This window comes from Microchirus variegatus (genome assembly GCF_963457635.1).
Source record: "Microchirus variegatus genome assembly, chromosome: 16".
Taxonomy (NCBI): Eukaryota; Metazoa; Chordata; class Actinopteri; order Pleuronectiformes; family Soleidae; genus Microchirus; species Microchirus variegatus.
This window is the reverse complement of record NC_139817.1, coordinates 10753858-10774347: the sequence shown is the minus strand read 5'-3', so window position 1 is coordinate 10774347 and position 20490 is coordinate 10753858. Positions and strand designations below refer to the sequence as shown.

Sequence of the window (20490 nt, the reverse complement as noted above, 5' to 3'; positions counted from 1 at the left end):
TTACGTCAGCATTTCCATGACCAATAATAAATCAGAAATACATGCTTAGTATGGATTTGATGCTCACAGCGACGTAAAAGTGTGGATGGACACAGAAGGGACACCCTGTGCGTCTGTAAGGCGACACTGAGCGACGTGACAGAGAGTGAAATGAGAACAGGCTGGCTCCTCACATGATCAAAATAAAGTCTTTTAGTAGCATGAAATACTATGGCTGTGATTAATATATAAGAGGATGGTGTGTTTATCCAACAAGTTGCCCTGCTATCTCTTCCTTTTATTTAAATGCTTTGATGTAATTCATATTTTAACATTATTTCAGAATTCATAACACTTCTAGTGCATCAGACTGGGGACTATACAAACAATAATTACAGTACTGTGTTGCTGATGGTGTTTCATTATGTTGAAATTAATTTAAGCTCCATTACCATCTTCAGGTCACGGGGGTGATCTTTTGTAGGCCGATTTAGGGAACAGTGGGATTTTGTTTGAGGGTTGAACATAAATAATACACAGATGAAGGACGAGTTCCGCTGAAATCATGCCTTGTGACTATCATGTGGCAGCAGTCGGAGCCAACAATGAAAGACAAGAAAAAATGCAGAGTTTCACAAATGGAAAGTGGCTGCTTAAAATTAAAGGAGGCATATAAATGTTTTCTATTTATTCATCCAAATGAGTCAGGAGAGAGTAAATAACATTTTTTTTTAAATTGATGTGAGGGACTTTTTAAAAAGACTGTTTGTCACGAGGTGTAAGCAGCTGATGTTAAGGCTGAATGAAAAAAAAATGACATTATCCTATTAGTATATTCTTGTGGATAATAGAGGTAGCTGATATTTGCTGATATTTTCAATTGGCATTGGCCAATTATTATTTATTAATCGACAGATTATTACACATTTTTCACATTTTTGTAGAGAAAAGAAATGTATCAAGAAACTGAAGGTAATCACTGGGGTTTGCAGAGAAAATCAAACCAAGATTTGCCCTTAGTATGGAGACATCCATAATCTTATCAAGGAATTGAGGGCATTTCTAAAAATGCAAGTTCACAAACAACTGTGGGCCCGAACAGCCTCGATGATAGCAGTTCAGAAACAATAAACATCCATCTTCATCATCACAATCATATTCCATGGCTCCATTACACTTGATTGATGATGAGTTGTAAGTATTCACTTACAATAAATTGTTTATAGTATGTATGTATATGAAACTGAAAGGTTTGATACAACAATATGATTATCCACACCTAGTAGGTCAAAAATCAATTTGTGTTCTACTGGCCTTTCATCTTCACAGAGAAAGGGTAATGGGTGTATTATCACCTACCACAGACAAAAGGTCTGCCTATTTGTATGATATTTAAAAAGAAAGAAGAAGGTCCTTGCCACTACCTTCTTGCTGTTTTTTTTCTTTTCATATCTCATCTCTTTTCTTCACCTATGTCTTCTGGCAAATAAGTCATTTATCACTTTAAAACCCAGACCTCTGCTTCTACCCACAGAGGCATGTCTCACCCCTCTGCTCTCCTCTCCTCTGCTCTCAGCACTACTCCCTTTTATTACTACTGTTCACTCCACTAAAAGAGTGATGACAGCCAAGGATCATCCTGCAGGCTACTCTCTGGTCACTGTCTCCTCCGCTGACCCCCTTCAAAACAAGCTTAATGTGTCCCCTCATTCCATCTTGAATGAAGTCCTAAAATATTCCCATGAGCAGACTTAACTTCTACATCTCACTCCTCTATCACCCCCCCCCCTCCCGGTCCATCGCTGCTGATCTGCTCTACTTCCTGACTGATATCATCAACCCCTCCCTGACATCTGGCTGTGAACCATCTGCCTTTGATTCTGTTAGTGCCACTGTTTGTTCTCCTCGCAAATCCTTCTCCTGACAACTACTACTACTACTACTTTCTTACACACTCCCAGTGTTTGCTGCTTTCTTTAGACCTATAAATAATCAAGAGATACTGTAGATATTGCAGTGTCAGGGACCATTAGTGGACCATTCTGAAAACTACAATAGCCAGTGCTAAAATGCAATTTAACAAAAAGAAGCCAGTGAATTGTCATAATAGAATTACCTGAACTATACTTTTAACAGCCATGCAGATTTACTATGGACAGTTGGTTTATAAATACAGTAAATGAATGTTTCAAACCCAGAAATAAATGTTGTGCTATTACCGTGACTTTTTATCCACAGCCAATTTGAGACCTTCTCTCCAGGTCCTTTACGTCAGCCCTCGTCTTGTTCCAGAAGACCCTGCAGACATTTTTGAACAGTCAGAAATCTACACCTCTGCAGCTACAGTTGCCTTTTCCATGAGCATTTCTGAAGCTGATGCTCCCTGGAAGAGTCAACCCAATACCAGACATTCTTGATATTATTATTAAAAACAATTATGTCTGGCCTAACAAATAAAATAAAGTTGCTGTGGTGCTATTTGGATCAAAAGGTCTGCTTTGGATCAATCTCTGCTAAAGCCTCGACACAGCAGCCTACCTTGCCTGATCTTTGGTGATGACGCCAAAAGCCCAGATCGAGTCCATCCTACACTGCTTTTTTAGCATCATTACCAGATAACGTGGGTGCCAACATTCCTCTGTTACAGCAAATCTAAAAAGAATTTTAACTCAGCTGTGATGGCACATGGCTGACCAATTATAGGATTAGGATTCACATTGGTGATCAACTTTAACTTTTGCTCAATGAATGATTTAACGTATGTTTAATTTCCCCCAGGAGATTCTGAAAATGTAGCATTAGAAAAAGAAACCAATCAAAAGCCACTTTAACTACAGATTAACGTGTCCTGTGTAGATAGTGTGTCCACAGTCTCACTTCTGCTTTTGTCTGACCTTTCAAATGCTGTAAAAAAAAAAATACCACAAATATTCCAGAAATGGCCTGTGCTGAATTGAACTGCATTACTTATCCAGCTCTAAAAAAAATGTAGAGGAACAATGTGCTGTCTGTTCACATATCCTAAATGCGAAGAAATTATAATGATTCCCATGACTGCTATTATTTGTGGCTGTGTATTGATTACTGTATCTCAGATCACACGAGGTGCTTGGGTGTTAACAGGATGGTGTGCAGTAATTGTTAGTTTGCGTAAACATGCACTGACCTCAGTTACTCCATCTATCATTGGCTGCTCAGCCTTTACTGTACCCAAACAACACAATACGTCACCTGTTGACCATTACATTCCTGATCAACTGACTGTGAGACTCTGCTGTGCATCTGCTGCCCTGGAGTTGAACTGGTGTGCCACTTTTCCATAGGCATCGCCCTGTTTGGCTATGGTTCTCTAGTCAGTCATGAAAATTACTGATATCCATGTGCGTATGCATAAAATCAAATTAATGGCCTGTCCTTATTGTACTACTGCAGCTCAGGGAAGCCCGAGGGAGGCTCTGGATGTCGACCCGACCTGTTTGATGGACATTTGATTTAGCCCCCTTACTCCAACAGCCTATAACATCAGTTATTTCTGATCTAGTTCTATTGTTTTGTTTGCTTCACAACTCATAACCGGAAGGGATGCATCGCTCATCAACAACTAAATACCCTGCAAATACCCTGTCGTGACGAAGACAATAAAAAAACTGTTCAGGCCAATTCTTGTTGAAAAGATACTTGCATCCACTGCCAGGTTTACTGTTGCAGACCGGCCAAAAATGTTTCACAAATATAGTTTTGGAGGTTCTATCATTTCCAGCAATACACTGTAGTTATTTTACTGTAACAGGTATAAATAGAGTATTTGTTTAGGGACTATTAATACATGCTTTATTTTTGTTTGGTTTCAGATTGAGAAACAATATTTGTTATGGGATTTTCTGAAAATTAGTAAAAGGTCAGAATATCACAACAGAGCCTTCATTTGCAGTCATAAGACAGCATACTGCACTAACTCCTTGAGGTCACAAGAAGTCGAATGACGTTTACCCTGTAAATTTCCAAAAATCCATTGCCTGATTTAAGAAGGGGCACATTACACAAGCCCTGGTTACACAACTGAAATGCTGTTTGAACTGTTTGAACTCCTTTCTGAGCAACTAATACGGATCTTACATTAGGAACCAAAAAAAGACATGAGAATAGTCCTCATACCAACAGAACAGGAGGAGCATAATACAATCCTGTGTCCAGGTAATTACTACATCTGACAAATTGGCTCATTCTCCTGATTGATGGCTATACTCCTATCTAGTAAACCATCAAGAACCCAGCTGCAACCATTTCCCTATTTATCCCCATTTCCATAGTGACCCAAAAATACCATGGTCCGTCTTAAAGACATGATACATTTCCGGCCCCTGCAAATTCTTTCATTGTCATTTGTTCCATTACTTCACAAAGATCACAAAGATACAATTTCAGTGAAGCAATCCACCTATAATTAATAAGCTTATATAGCTTCTAAATTCTGGGCAGTCTGCCCTCCTGCCGCACTTTATTACACAAGGCTAAAAATGCCTCTAATACTTTATCTCTATCATAACCCAACCTAACCTTTTGTCAGCTGAGATGGGCACAGCATCCCCCTGACCCTCGAGTGGAAGATAAAGCAGTAGAAGATGTATGGATAGATGGATGCATCGATGGATGGATGTGTTCAGTCTGCTTGTTCATCAAAAGCCTCCATGAGAAAGCTGCATAATGATGTAGGACACATGGTGACTAGATTATTCTGCAAACATGCTCCAGGTTAGTCATAAACATCCTTCCTTGACTAAATTACATTCTTAGTTTAGCATATAAATTGCTGTTTCCAGGTTTAAAAACAAGATCTTCAACACCTTAAGACGAAAAACTAGCTTAAAATAAGGTAAATTGTATGACATAACCTCCACCCTGGACAGGGCCACATAGAGACAAACAACCATTCACTCACACACACACACACACACACATCTACAGTTAATTTAGAGAGTCCAATTAGCCTTATCCTCAAATCTGCATGTTTTTGGATAGTGGGAGGAAACTGGAGAACCAGAGAAAAACCCCACACACAGGGAGAACACGCAAACCTGTGTTTTCTTGCTGCAAACACAAGAGTGCAAACCGGTATACACCAACTGTGTGACCGAGGAAATAACCTGCTATTTTAAAATCAATAAGACAAGGAGATCACATAACCTGTGTTTCTGGCCAACAAAGTTATTCCCTTATTATTTTGCCAGTTTTATCAATATATAAGATTTTTCCCCACAAAAAAGTAAGAACTTGTTAAATGAGATGGTGTTCAAACTAATAAGTAACAAAGTCCTGTAGTTCAGAATATCGGGCCAAAATTAGTTTTAGTTTTAAGTTGACCAGCCAATATCCAACTGTATCTCTAATGTTCTGGCAAAAGGCAGTTTATGGCCTTCTGGTACATTTTATGTTTCCACTGCTGGCTCTGTGACTAAAAGCTGCTTTAATCAGGACTTTCTCCTCAGAACAGCTACAGTATTTGGGAGTCTTTGTGCTCTTTGAATTCAGCACAACAGTAATGGCCCCTCCACCACTGAAAGCTACATTTAGCTAAACGGTGTTGTTGTTGTTGTTGTTGTTGTTTGAGAATACTTTCATATCCATAACAGAACAACTTACCTCTGTAGTTTTGTCCATACGTGTTGAGAAGCGTGTGCAGCTCACCTGGTTTCCACTCTGTGTTTCAGGTTAGCTTTGCTGGCAACAGAGAAACATGACATTGACATTTTGTTTAGCGTTAGCGTTAGCGTTAGCAGTAGCGTTAGCATCCCTTTTCTTGACCCCTGAAGATGTCCTCCACTCATTCCCACTTGGTAAAAAATTAAAATTATTGGCAATAAAACAGGAGCCATGAAGAAGAAGAAGAAGCAGAAAAAAAGACTCCCTTAAAACTGGACTAACTTCTCGGTGGACACGTTTGGGACTAATTAGCAGATTAACTGCAGCTGCCACATCCAAACTCCTACACTTGTCTCACTCGCTCCATCTGTTGTGTTCTCCAAAAGGCTAAATAGCACTCTGTTTATTTGAAAGGTTGAACAGAAATAATACTGTATTTCATTTTCATAAAATTAAAATTGAAGCTATGCATTGAGTGGCATGTGTTGCAGGCTTGCATTAAAACACAAATGACATTGCGAGAGACAGAATTCACTGGAGAAGAATTAGCTCAGCTTCAGTCGGTGCTTGGTCATGTTGTTGTTTTTTCTTGAGCTGCTGCTGAATATTTCAGTATTTCCCAATGTTTTTAGTGCAAATCTTTTAGTTTACATGTCAGACTGATGCATCATTTCTGCTGAGCTGTATGACTGTGCCACCTTGTGGCTAACACAACCTCACAAGTTACTTTTATGGTAAAAAAAAATATATATATATATATATTGTGTGTGTGAATATACAGTATATATAGAGAGAAAGGTATAGGGCTTAGGAAACAGCACATCCCAAGCAGGCCTTTATTTGCACAGCTGCCATTTTCACATGTTTTTCTCAGGGGAAACGCACAGGTGTTACTGATCACATTAACAATGGCTCTGTTCAGCTCATGTAAGTCAGAATAAAGTGTGACAGCAGTGAACCAGCGTGCACTCTGGAAACGAGGCAGCTAAATGGAACTCAGCCCTTATTAATTGGATTATTTACACTTGCGATTTTTCCTACTGTGACCTGTCAAAATGGCTGCTGTGCAAAGGGGCTCGAATGTGAGTGTGGGATTGCTGTTGTGTCGGTGCACACTCACCAGGCTATACTTTATTAGGTACACCGTTAACTGCTGGTTAAACAACTACTCGACTAACTTGTCAACCAACCTGCCATTTGCCAGGCCACACAGTTGTAAATAAGAGTCTGTCCTGCCTGGTTAAATAAACATGGGGACAACTCAAGGCATTTAGGCGTATAACATTGTCAAGACACTTGTTGAGGCTCAACTCATCATCAGAAAGAAAGATGATTCAATTGACTTTGGTTTTTAACTTACTGGGGGAGATTTGCCTGCAGGGGCCTGTGTTCAAGTTCCAGCTGATCGCCAGAAAGGGCTCCCGTCACCCGTGCCTCACCCCCCTGCACGAAACCCACAGCTCCCTGTGTGAAAGCCCCTCAGTCTTTGTCATAGCATGTGGTTACAAAGCCTCTCTGCCACTGAATATGGATCCGTGCCCAGAGATGGTGTCGTAATTACAACTCTTCAACTGCTGCAAATGAGCTATGTATGCTGGCCTTCAAGTGAACTCGGTCACGTCCCTCTTCCGCACGATTTTACTGATAAGTAAAGTATAATTATTTTAGTCATTATATCAACAAGTATCTGTATCTGTGAACTTTAATCCAGTATATAAACTACAATACATCTTTTACCTCCTCTCTGTTGTATTGTTTTACTGGTTTAAAAAAAAAAGAGATCCTTCTCCTTCCTGCAATGTTTTTCCATTGATTGAAAATAGTGTTTTTCTGTAAACTTTAAAATAAAAGACTACACACTACATTATTTATGTTCATATTTCACAAGTCTCTTATGTATGATATAATACTCTCATAAGTTACAGCTACACCATGAATATTTGATCTTTATCACAGTGCTCTTTTATGTGAAACATCTGTGAGATCAGAAATCGCATATCAAACAAGCTTAACGATAAAACACTGAGTGCGTTTACATGCACACTAAAAAACTGATTACTATCGGGGTTTTGTAGTTATTTAGTTATTCAAGTGCTCATGTAAATGGAATAAACTGATGTCATTATCGGTTTATTTCCATTATCGGTTATTGAAAAACCTGTTTAACACACTTATGTTTCTGTCAATAATCTGTGCATGCAAACGCACTCAATAATGTCAATAATTTGAGGAATAGCACCTTAAAGACACCACATGCATCTAACATGTGCATAAAATGACTCAACGATTAACAGGAAACGCCCAAAGCCTATAATTAATTAATAAAATCCATTAAAGGCTTAAAATCTACAGGAAACCAGTGCAGAGCTTTGTCTCTCAAGACTTCAAATAAAGCAGGGGTGTCAAACTCATTTTCACTGAGGACCACGTCAGCATAGTGGTTACCCTCAGAATAAATGTAACCAAATATAATGCAATTAATTCAAATACAAAGTTTATGGTTTAAAGACCCACGATACTGTGATTTGAGGCATGTAGTGGCTTCGAATGATGATGTGATTAGCACCAGCACCAAAAGTGATGTAATATCCTGTGTCGCGCCATGCGCGTGAGCTCCAAAATAGTTTTGGATTTCTGACCCTTTGTCATATTTCTACTACCCTCACACCCCACGCAAAGTAACCAAGTAACTTTTACTTAAAGTACATTTCAAATGAACTACATTTTACTTTTACTTGAGTACATTTTCAGATGACTACATTTACTTCTACTTGAGTAATATTTCATCAAAGTATTGGTACTTTTACTTGAGTACAATGTTTTAGTACATTTTCCACCTCTGGAAACTAATCTTTTAAATCTCTATTTTTTTTTTTTTTTCTAAATGGTTGCTCTTTAGCTTGAGATGTTTTTTTTTCTGAAAGTGAAACATAGACAAAGCACAATGCATCGCAGTAATTGGCTGAAGTCACAAGATAAATACTGTATTTGAATCTGGCGTCTGAGACCAGGCCTCAGGCCTCTCCCTGCCTGAGTGTCTCCAATCATGTGTAGACACTAGGACGAAGTTCACAAGACACAATAGTGTCTGTCTTAACCACAAGACAACTCACTACACAAACTCAGACATCCCAACGAGACTTGTATATATGAGGAATGAACTCCAGCAAGAGATCAATTTCTTGTGCTGCACTCGGCATCATTTGTTTGCAGTCCCGCTGATGTTTTTAAAACAAAGACGGGCACTCGCCAGATTTATGTTCTGGTTCCTGACGTGAAGTCAAACACTTGATGTTGACCAGTCTGCAGCTGTTGGGCAAGAACAAAGTATCCTTTTAGGTTTGAAATCAGGACTGAAATCAGTGGGTGTGACCACGCTTTAATCCCCACAGAGCATTGGCCTCATTCCAGTGATTGATTCTCATTCAAGTGAATATTGATTGTCCCCATTTAGAGATTTTCAAGCAGCCATTTGTAACAGTACCGCTCTGAAAACGGCCTCGTCTCACCGCCTTACATGCATTCTTCTCGACAACATCCTGGGCTGTCGTCGAACACAGAGAGTCATGTAATGGTTTTGTTTGTGCGTCTGTAATAACCTTATTCAAAATGGAACAGCAGCGAAAACAACTGGAACTGTGAAAAATCTGATTGGTGTTTTCGTGCTATTAGTAATTTGTTAAAGCAACATTTTTATTCATGTATTCTTCCTGGCCTACATTTGTACAACACAGTGTTAGGATCTATTGTGAATTATAATTTCTGTTTCTTCCATATGAACCATATTAAAGAGACCTCTCCTTTCTGCTCCCTTGTCCACTTCCTCCCCCCCCCCTGCTCTTTCTCCAGCTGTAACAGAGCACTACTGTATAACCTTGGACTCGGATGTCAGCATTATAATGATGGATAAAGCTGCAAGCAGCAATTTACCGGGTCAAACCGCTGCAGAAATACTGGGGCCATAGGTGGTGAGAAATGACATGAATGTTAACAGGAGCACGGCGTATAAGACGTGGTGTAAGTATGTACAGTATGTTGTGGACGGAATAGTGGGGGTAACTGCGTGCTCTGCCAGGGCAAAGGTGAATTAAATCAGGTTTGAAAAATGTAATTGCAAGAATACACCTCATCCAACACTGTTTATTAACAAGACTTAATTACTTAATTGCGCTCTTAATTACTGTGGATTTTAATTGCTATTCGTTTTTGCTTGTGTTTAATCACAGTCTCTGTGTGCCCCAGGCTGTAATCATACATTTAGCCGTGAGAAAAACACACAGCGTTTGTGTTGTCTCTCATTGTATTATCTGCTTTTGTTAGCGTTAAACCAGTGAGAGTATAATCAAGAAATGGCTATATGGATTGTGGACGTCAGGCTCACCTACAGCACACACACGTCCTGCACTGCACCCACAGTGCAGTCTCTGGCCTGATGAGTCCTTTAGTCAGGCTGAAGCTGAAAACATAAATAAGACGAGAAGAGAATTACACACTGTACACATCATTAAATAACATACCTGTGTGGCAAGATTGACTACAGTTATAATCTTTGTTTTTCCAATCGTGACGCAAAATGTGTGTAAAAGAAAAGAGAGGAACAAAACAAGCATAATAAAAAATGTGCATCTCATCCGTATGTATGAGCTCAGTGTCTCCTTACATTGCTTTTCTGTCCTGCAGAGACACCTAGAGGCGGCTGATTGTACTTTATTTACAAACATGAATGCATTTATGTGAAGGAGATGATGATATTTACAGCAGTCCATTCCATTCAGCTTTTTTTTGGGGGGGGGGGGCGTCTAAACCAAAACTACAGAAGACGCTGATACTTTTAAAGTGGAATTGTACAAGTGTAAACATGGGTAAGTGTGCTTTTGCATGAAACCCAACAAATATTGAAAACTTATTAATAAAGTACATTTTCAAGTGTAATTATCAACATATCCGTCCTCACACACGTTGGCCTTTCCATTAACACACAAACACTTCCAGTGTATTAAGGTGTTTACAGTGCGTGTGTGTGTGTGTGTGTGTGTGTGTGTGTGTGTGTGTGTGTGTGTGTGTGTGTGTGTGTGCGTGTGTGTGTGATGCCAGGGTTAAGTGCTTTTTATTTGTCATCGAGCTACAATAAAATTTATCGTAGACATTTCCTGGTTGGCGGCGGTTGATGAAGGGTCAAAGGTGAAGGCCTCACTTTATGATTAATGATTGTATGTTTTACAGCTCAATTAACAGCAGGCAATTGAGTTCTCCAACATCTTAATTGCTATTTGTGTTTCTAAGGAATTCTGAGTCAGCATTTCCCCCCCTGGTTTATTTATTATAATAATACATTTTTATGAATAGTATTATTATAACATGATATGTGTTTTGCTGATGGAGTGCATCTGTGGGTTCCTTGTTCCTTTACTCGAGGTATTTCCTTGTGGATTAATGATTAACAGCGTTATTTGCTGAAAGGTTACACATTTTAGCACATTTATTTATTTATTTTTTATCATGAATCAGCGAGGTTATTTATATATTTGCATACCCACTTACATGTTTGGCCAAAAGCAAAGAATACACAATCCCAAAACCCTGTCCACACCCACTCATAAGCAGGTAGCACCCAAGTATAAGAGTGTCTGCATGTGCAGGTGCTTCAGTCACAGAGGAGCGACTCCAGACACACACACACACACACACACACCTGCTCTCTGGTCAACCTCTTGGCCAAAATGTCCCAAGATTACTTTGGATTCTCCTTGGTAAAGAGCAACGCAAGAAACAACAATGCCACGGTGGCTCTGGCCAACGCTGCGGATATCTCTGTTATTGTGATTTACTTTTTGGTCGTCCTGGCCGTGGGAGTATGGGTGAGTACGTCCACTCTTTTCCCAACAACTTCCTTTAAATCCGTCTTCCTCTGTGAATCGTTAACTACTTGCCACTTTTTTTTTTTTACTACGACTGGTTTTACTTCAGCCTATGAAATTAAAGGACATTATATGTCTGCATCGATGAAATGTTTATTTGCAGATATAAGATGTATCTCATTATGAGCAATAGAAAGTGCTCCTTTACAGCAGCAGCAGCTTGACACAACAGAGGGCACCGGTACTGCGGGATTATCTTTGTCAACCTTGTTCACGGTTGCTTTATGTCCAAGGATTTTTACACTTATATCACAGTTGAATGTGATTCATTTAGTAATAGTGACACACTGTCATTTTTACTCTTGTATAACCCTTAGAACACAGAGCATTTAGGCTGCTTTTTGTTAAAATGAACAGTATATACAGAAGCTTTAAGAATGTCCAATATAGAGTATCCTATTTTTCAGCACATCTGATAAAAAAAGAACTACATTTTCATCAACTATATAAACACACCTGTGCAAAAAGTACTCAAAAAGTTTAAAATCTGATTTGATTTGTGACATTTGAAAATACATAACAGTTCAAAGTTCACCTGGCTTGTTTTTATGAACAAAAAGAAAAGAAAAAAAAATCTAATTTTGCGACTTCTGCGCAATTATTGCTACGTTATATCACAACCAAAAATGTGATTTAAAATGAATCAAAACGTTGACTCAAGAACACATAAGAAGACGCATTTTTTTAAAGCCTGAATATGTGACATATGAGCCGTTATGTATTGTTCCCATAGCAATTTACTAAGAGTTAAATCAGTTACAGTGTCAAATAAAATGTAATCAGTTATGGAGGACATGAAATAGCCTGTTTTTATTTTTACCACCAATGCATGTATTCATTTTTCCTCTATCTACACCCCCTCTTATACAGGCTATGGTTCGCACCAACCGGTCCACTGTCGGTGGGTTCTTCCTGGCAGGGAGGAGTATGGTGTGGTGGCCGGTAAGCAACAATGGCTGCATAGTGTTTGTGAGGGTTTCTGTAATCACAAGCGTAAATCATGTAATAGGCTACTTATTAATTACAGGTGTTACGTGACACGTGTGTGTGTGTGTGTGTGTGTGTGTGTGTGTGTGTGTGTGTGTGTGTGTGTGTGTGTGTGTGTGTGTGTGTGTGTGTGTGTGTGTGTGTGTGTGTGTGTGTGTGTGTGTGTGTGTAATAGTTATGGCAGGATCGGAACATTTCCTGTGACGTTTGTCCTGACCTTCATAATTGTGATTCACTGGTGATATACAGTGCTTAACAACATGTATCAGACCATCAACACCCAAAGTCCAAAATAAGAATTGTAGTCAGTTCAAATTTGGGTATAAAAAGGTGAATTCAGTTTGTTGTCTGGTAAATAAATAATAGTTTTAAAAAGATTTGTAAAAATATATATGTTTTCTTGTTTTTATGGCAGGTGTCTACATATTTTTTTTACATATTATTTAACTTCAAGTGGAGCCTTCTGTCAGTAATACAGCTTCAATTGAATTGTTATTGAAAAAGAACATTTACACTAATGTTTATTAAAGAACACTGTCCTCGTTAACTTTGTGCTTTGTAGCACAGTTATATTGTGCCATTCCTAGTGTGTGTTTGTGTATATAGAACAAAAAGAAACCTTAGCATTAGCACATTAAGCAGTGATCATGAAACAGAAATACTGTACATAAAACAAGGCCATCAGTGTTAATGCAGGTGAGACAGTATAGTCGGGTCATTGTGGGACATTGAACTCATTAACGTCACCAAAATAAAAATCATTTCTACTTACCCGTCTAAGGACACAAGACCGAGCAAGAGTGATCAACTTCTACTTTCAGAAGTTTAGTATTTTCAGTCTCAGATCCTCAGGCATGCTCTGAGTTCATCTCCAAGAGGAGGATGAGCCTTTGCCGTCAGGGCCCCTCGACTTTGGAATGGCTGGTCTGTTGAGATGAGAATGGCAGAATCAGTGACGTCTTTTAAATCACCTTTTAAAACCCATTTTCACCGATATTCTTGTGACTTTGCCTTTATTGCTACCTGACTCTTATCCTGACCTTTATATCCCACACCTTTCTAATTGCATATTCATAGTTTTATTACCACTATAATCATCCTTTAATTCTTCATGTTACTTTTTTGGGTTGGGTTTTCTTTAATCTGGTCTGTGAAAGCACTTTTGCATACCCTGCTTTTAAAAGGTGCTATGTAAACAATGTTATCATTATTATGACTATTATTATAATAATAATAATTATTACCTTTTTCTGCTCTCACATCGCAAGCTACAGTCAAACAAACAGCAGCAGAACCAGTGAGATGAGCACTGATTGGTTGACCTTTGACCCTGTGACACCAACTCATCAACAATGATATCAAAAATTCTTCATCACAGCTAAAGTTTTACAACGTATACAGCATTTTGGAATATTTTATTTCTTTTTTTTTTGTATACAATTACAACAAATACTCTAAGTACACACCTGGAAAAAATATTGTAACCGTCTAAAGAGACAGGTTTTAGGTTGTTAAATGTGCTAAATATGATGTTTAAGAGGGGTAAACTGATACAAATGGACATATTGAATGCATTTATATCAATTTACCCCTCTTAAACATCATTACATACAATATATATTACATTATTGAGGTCACATTTAGCCATGTTCACTGTCACCGTGGTCATAAGCGCACATACATATACTGTACATGCTCATAAATAATAGGCATCGTCATATGCACACACGCCCATCCTCAGAAACTGCTTGACAAATGCATAAAACGATACATTTACACACGGTAAACTTTCATCAACAAGATAGGAGGAGGATGAGAAGAGGAGGATGTACACTCTTAGAAATAAGGGTTCCAAAAAGGTTCTTCTACAAAGGGCTGAGGTTCTACCATTTGCTTCTGAAAATCCCTTTCCTGAATAAAGGGTTTTAAAAGGGTTCTTGGTCGAACCCTCCAAAAGGGTTCCAGGTGGAACCATTATAAGAAGGTTCTACCTGGAGCCAAAAAGGGTTCTCCTATGAGGACAAGCCGAAGAACCTTATATGGTTCTACTTTGCACCTTTATTTCTAAGAGTGTAGTCTGTTTTTTTACATGTATGATAGTCATAACACTTCTTTGAGATGACTGACAGATTTGAACAATAACTCTCTACAGATCGGGGCCTCACTATTTGCCAGCAACATCGGCAGTGGCCACTTTGTGGGCATCGCTGGGACTGCCGCCGCTGGAGGAATAGCCATCGGTGGATTTGAGTGGAATGTGAGTAACAGTGTCACCATCATCACGGCTCACACAGATGTACAGTATACAGTCTATCGTGTGACGCAGACACGGTTATCTCTCGGTCAGATCGGTGAACGGATAAATCTGTGCGTTGCCGTGTGAGCAGACGACCAATTTGGAATACAACTTTTGAGCAAACGATGATGGTATTGATGGGTTTTTATTGTGTTGCAGGCTCTTATTGTGGTCGTCATTCTGGGATGGCTCTTTGTGCCCATCTACATTAAAGCTGGGGTAAACAGAACACATGTTCCTCGCTTTCAGAGTGCACACTCGAGCGCGAGGCCATAAAGACGGTTCAAACAAACAAAGTAACTGGTCTCATTGTGGGTGGTGTGTTTAGGTGGTCACGATGCCCGAGTACCTCAAGAAGAGGTTTGGAGGACATCGCATTCGCATCTATCTCTCTGTGCTGTCCCTCTTCCTGTATGTGTTCACTAAGATCTCAGTAAGTCACTGTGACAACACCCTGCAACACCCTCTGTTCCATCCTTGTATGAGTCACTGCTGATTGGGTTTTTTTTTTCGTTTCCACTCAGGCAGACATGTTCTCTGGTGCCATTTTTATCAACCTGGCTCTGGGCCTGAACATCTACATCGCTGTTATAGCGCTGCTAGCGATCACGGCGTTGTACACGGTCACAGGTTCGCTCCCTTCAGAAACTGTAGACGGCCGCATCCTTTTCCGCTGAAACCACAGATCGACGTCTCACCCGTAAACTATAAAGCCGTATAAGTCTTATCTGCTTTCGCGAAAAAGGCATCATTTGTGGGGGGTAAAGGTAAAGTAGACGTGCAGATAAACGTGGAGCACTGCATACGCCAGTTTATCTGGGGTTTGTTATTGCGGTTAATTACCCACGGACTGTGATAAGAGCAGAGAGTGGCCTTCTGTTGCTGAACTTTAGCTTCACAGGCTAAATGTGAGACACAGAACTAAGATAAGGTCATTGCCTCCTTTTTTTTGTACCAACATTTGCTTGATTATTGTTCTAGTCAATTCAAATATATGTGTTTGACTGTAAATAAATGTTGTATGTCAGGTGGATTGGCCGCGGTGATCTACACCGACACCTTGCAGACCATAGTCATGATAGTTGGATCATTCATCCTCATGGGCTTTGGTAATGTGGTATTTTCTTTGATTTTTTTTTTAATTATTATTATTATTATTCATTATTTCATGTTTTATGTTGGTCTAACTTGTATATACATGTACACAGCTTTCCATAGGGTGGGAGGATATGAAAGCTTCCAGGAGCAGTACATGGAGGCCATCCCTTCCTTTACGGGTAACATCAGCGCAGAGTGCTACGAGCCTCGAGCGGACTCCTTCCATATTTTTAGAAACGCAATAACAGGAGACCTGCCGTGGCCTGGCCTGGTGTTTGGACTCACCATTCAGGCCACCTGGTACTGGTGCACTGATCAGGTCAGTCAAGCAAAGGCTCCACTATGGACTATGGAGTATATTAACTTTCTTGTTGTGATGGTACTGTCCCTTGGCTGCCCAGAAAGGTCCACATTTTTGAGGCTAAAATTATCATTAAACCAGTTTGAGGAGTTCCTACATTTAAAAGGCCACATCTTCTTCAGATATCCAGATTTCCATGTGTTAGACGTTGTTGAAAAGCTTTGCAACCACACTTTCGAAATCTGTAAATAACCCAAAATGCCCCCTTGGGAGATTTGTTCCTGGTTTTTCCATGGCTTCTGTGTTGTGGTCAGCTTTCCAAGCTGACTCAAATGTTCTATACTACACTCTTAATAAATAAAAGTGCTTCAGCTTGTCCTCATAGGGGAACCCTTTTTGGTTCCAGGTAGAACCTTCTATAAAGCTTCCACCTAGAACCCTTGTAAAACCCTTTAATCAGGAAAGGGATTTTAAAGGGTTTTAAAGGGTTCTCTGGATCAAAATGGTTCTTCTTCTTCTCTTCATGAGTGTTACCAAGAACCCTTGAAAAACAAATGGTTCCAGGTAGAACCTCAGCGGTTGTAGAAGAACACTTTTGGAACCCTTATTTCTAAGAGTGTACTACAACCCTGAACATGTATTATATAATGACTTGTCTTTTCCCCCAACTGTCTCTTCTTCTGTAGGTAATTGTCCAGCGTTGCCTCTCAGCCAAGGATCTGTCCCACATGAAGGGAGGCTGTATCTTATGTGGCTACCTAAAGCTGCTGCCTATGTTCCTCATGGTTTTCCCCGGGATGATCAGCAGGATCCTCTACCCAGGTGAGTGAGTGTGTGTTAGAAGAACAATGGGAGATAATGTTCAATTTAAAAAAAACAAAAAAACATTCGGACTAGCCCTCTGATCTCATGCATTTTTTGCAGATGAGATCGCCTGTGTGGTGCCAGAGGAATGTGTGAAATACTGCGGGACTGCTGTGGGATGCACCAACATTGCTTATCCAAAGTTGGTGGTGGATCTCATGCCCAACGGTAAAAAGACAGAAAATGTTTGTCTGATTAGCATAGAATTAAAAATGTGGGTTTTTTATGCTTCATCCACTTTTTTACTTTGCTCCTGCATGTGCTCCAGGTCTCCGAGGCCTCATGCTGTCGGTGATGTTGGCCTCTCTGATGAGCTCGCTGACCTCTATCTTCAACAGTGCCAGCACTCTCTTTACGATGGACATCTACACCAAGATTCGCAAGACTGCCAGCGAAAAGGAACTCATGATCGCCGGCAGGTAAAACACGTTTAACCCTGAGAACACTTAGATGCATTAAGACTGCTTTTTTTTCAATATAAGATCAAAATTGCCTTATATAATTGTTTTTTTCAGCACAACAATCTGATTTAAAAAACACAACTAAATTTTCACCGACACACCTGAGCAAAAAGTACTGACAATGTTTCAAATCACATTTCAAAGTTTACTTGGCTCGTTTTTATGAACAAAAATAAAATAAAAACAACATCTATTGTGTGACTTCTGCACAATTATTGCCACTTTATATCACTACCAAAAATGCAATAGAAAATTAATCATAACTTTGACTCAACATCAACTCAATGCAATGTTTTAAAAACCTGAATATGTGACCTATACACACACACCTCCAGGATGTCCATGTAAATCTTTGTGTATTATTCCCATAGCAATGCACCACTAAGGGTTAAGGCTGTGTTTAGAGCTCATTAATAATCGATTAATCGAGTAATAAAATTCCTAACTGCTACTCTTTCCCCCGTGTGTTTGTGTGTGTATAGGGTGTTTATCCTGGCCCTGATTGGTGTGAGCATCGCGTGGATCCCTGTGGTGCAGAACGCCCAGAGCGGTCAGCTCTTTGACTACATCCAGTCCATCACCAGCTACCTCACTCCACCCATCGCAGCCGTCTTCATGCTCGCCATCTTTTGCAAACGTGTCAATGAGACCGTGAGTTTACCTTTCAATCGTTTTTTTTTGTTGATATTTTTGCAAAAGTGTACGACCAAGACGTTGGATCTGCAAAGCTCTATTTGAAACTCCAGTGTGCAACATAATAGGAGTGCGTTTGTTGTGTGAAAGTGTGAAATCTGCTGTACTGAACGTCGTGGACATTCTTTATTATGTTCTAATATAATAAAGCATCAAATGCTGAGCGTCAGCTGATCCGTCAGTTGTCAGCTCATCCGTCAGTTATCAGCTGATCCGTCAGTTATCAGCTGATTAGTTCCAAACCAGTCAATGTGGAAGCTTTCGTTTTTGGTCAAATTTCAGCTTCTCCTTCGGCCCCATTTACATTTGTTATGCATTCTAGATCGTGTGTATTACTTACGTCAACTGTGTTTGTTGCTCAATACCAATCCAAAGAGGGTGGTTTCACAGAATCTGGATTTTATATAGGGGAAAAAAGAGTCATTAGACCGTTTTTGCATTCTGATTTTGCTGAAAAATCTGTACCACTCTAATGTCTGTAGGGACAATATTACTTGAAGTTAGGGCCAGTTAAGTTTGCTTAGTTTAGGATGAAAACTGCAAACCTGCTCAATCAAAAGCAACAAAATCTGCGCTTTTTAAATAGCAGATGATGGGAAACGGTATAAAGTCCTGCACTGTAAAGACAATTATTTGTAATGCATATTTAAACACTGCTGCCATGGAGAATGTGCAATAGTCTATGTGGCTGTAGCTACACCCATTCAACAAAAAGGCCTCGATTCGTACAGCTGTCAAAACTATAAATACAAAACAGAAAAGTCCATATGAGTCCAGTGATGCTTATTTTAACAAACATAAAAATGAATACAAATGACAATTAATACAAGTACAATTACTGTGTGCGCCTCTTGTGGTCCCTATTCTGACCCACAATCCCTCAGTTCAATGTCAAACTGACCCCAGTCATGTGATCGTGCACTTCAAAACAAAACGATCTCACTTCAAGGTATTTAAGTGACATTAAATTATTATACCAACAGGTTTTAATTCAGTTATGCATAAATGCAAAGCCCTTTTGGTCTCCTATTTATTCATTTTAACACTTAATGAACTCAATTGTCTCATGTGAAAATGAATCAAGGTGCACAAATGTCACTTTTATCACACTTGTTTCTTCCTATCTTTCCTCAGGGAGCCTTTTATGGCCTCACCATTGGCCTGTTGATCGGTCTGTCCAGGATGATAACTGAGTTTATCTATGGGACAGGCAGCTGTGTCCAACCGAGCAACTGTCCCACCATCATATGTGGAGTCCACTACCTCTACTTCAGCATCATCCTGTTTACCGTGTCCTGCATCCTCATCTTGACCATCTCTCTCATGACTAAACCCATAGAAGACAAGCATGTATGCGACTGCTATGAGATAAGGCCAGATAAATCATTGATTCCCCCCACCGACAAACATAATAAATATGTGCTTCTTACCCATGCGTGTGCTGTTTGTCTAGTTGTATCGTCTTTGCTGGAGCTTGAGGAACAACACGGAGAAGAGGGAGGACCTAGAAGAGGAAGACTGGGCCGACAACAAAGACGACAAAGGCGACTCTTCAGACTCAGGTAATCAGCAGACTTTTAAGATCCCCACTGATAGATGTGTGGTACGTGCAGATTTGCCTTATTATTCTTTTATCTTTGTCTGTTGTCTCACAGAAGCAGAGGAGGAGCCCGGCTTTTGCAAGAAGGCGGTGATGTGCTTCTGTGGCCTGGAGCACAAAAAGGCCCCCAAGCTGTCTGCGGAGGAGCAGGAGGCGCTGCAGAAGAAGCTCACCGACACCACAGAGGTGCCGCTGTGGAGGAACATCGTCAACGCCAACGCCATCATCCTCCTGTGTGTGGCTGTTTTCTTACATGGATTTTTTGGTTGAAGAAACTCAAAATTACCCCATGTGCTCTGGGGGAAAAAAAAAAAAAGATAATTTATATTTAAGTGACAGGATTTGTACATGAATGTAATGTAACTTGAAGTGGACAGCATCCATATCTACAACATATCAATTTATAATACACAAGATACAATAATCAGGAATGCTTTGAGTATTAGCGGAAATCACGGCAAAAATGTAAGCTTTACTGGGAATATAGACCTGAGCAATCAACCAATGGCTTTTTTTTTTTTTACAGTTTAACACTTCTGACTGAAAATATGACTTCTTTTTATTTACCACGCTGCCTTCAATCACTAAAAAAAATGTGCAACAAGCTCTGTAAATTGTCTGTCATGTGTAAGAGCAACAACCGGTAATTACTG

General features: G+C 39.7%; 1 protein-coding gene across 3 annotated transcripts; it reads left to right on the top strand.

Annotated features, from left to right (window-relative positions):
* Positions 1-11339: 11339 nt before the first annotated feature.
* Positions 11340-20107, top strand: slc5a1 (solute carrier family 5 member 1; the record flags this gene model as incomplete). 3 transcript variants are annotated; one of them, XM_083902164.1, is made up of 15 exons in its annotated part: positions 11340-11477; positions 12408-12479; positions 14677-14781; positions 14980-15039; positions 15149-15253; positions 15345-15450; positions 15849-15929; positions 16029-16237; positions 16906-17041; positions 17144-17251; positions 17352-17502; positions 18027-18195; positions 19372-19587; positions 19691-19799; positions 19899-20107. In XM_083902164.1, the coding sequence occupies 15 exons, from the start codon at positions 11340-11342 to the stop codon at positions 20105-20107; spliced, it is 1974 nt and encodes a 657-aa protein (XP_083758290.1). The 3 variants fall into 3 exon arrangements, with proteins under 3 accessions (XP_083758290.1, XP_083758289.1, XP_083758288.1); XM_083902163.1 differs by having other exon boundaries at positions 19896-20107; XM_083902162.1 differs by having other exon boundaries at positions 19893-20107.
* Between the last annotated feature and the right edge of the window lie 383 nt (positions 20108-20490).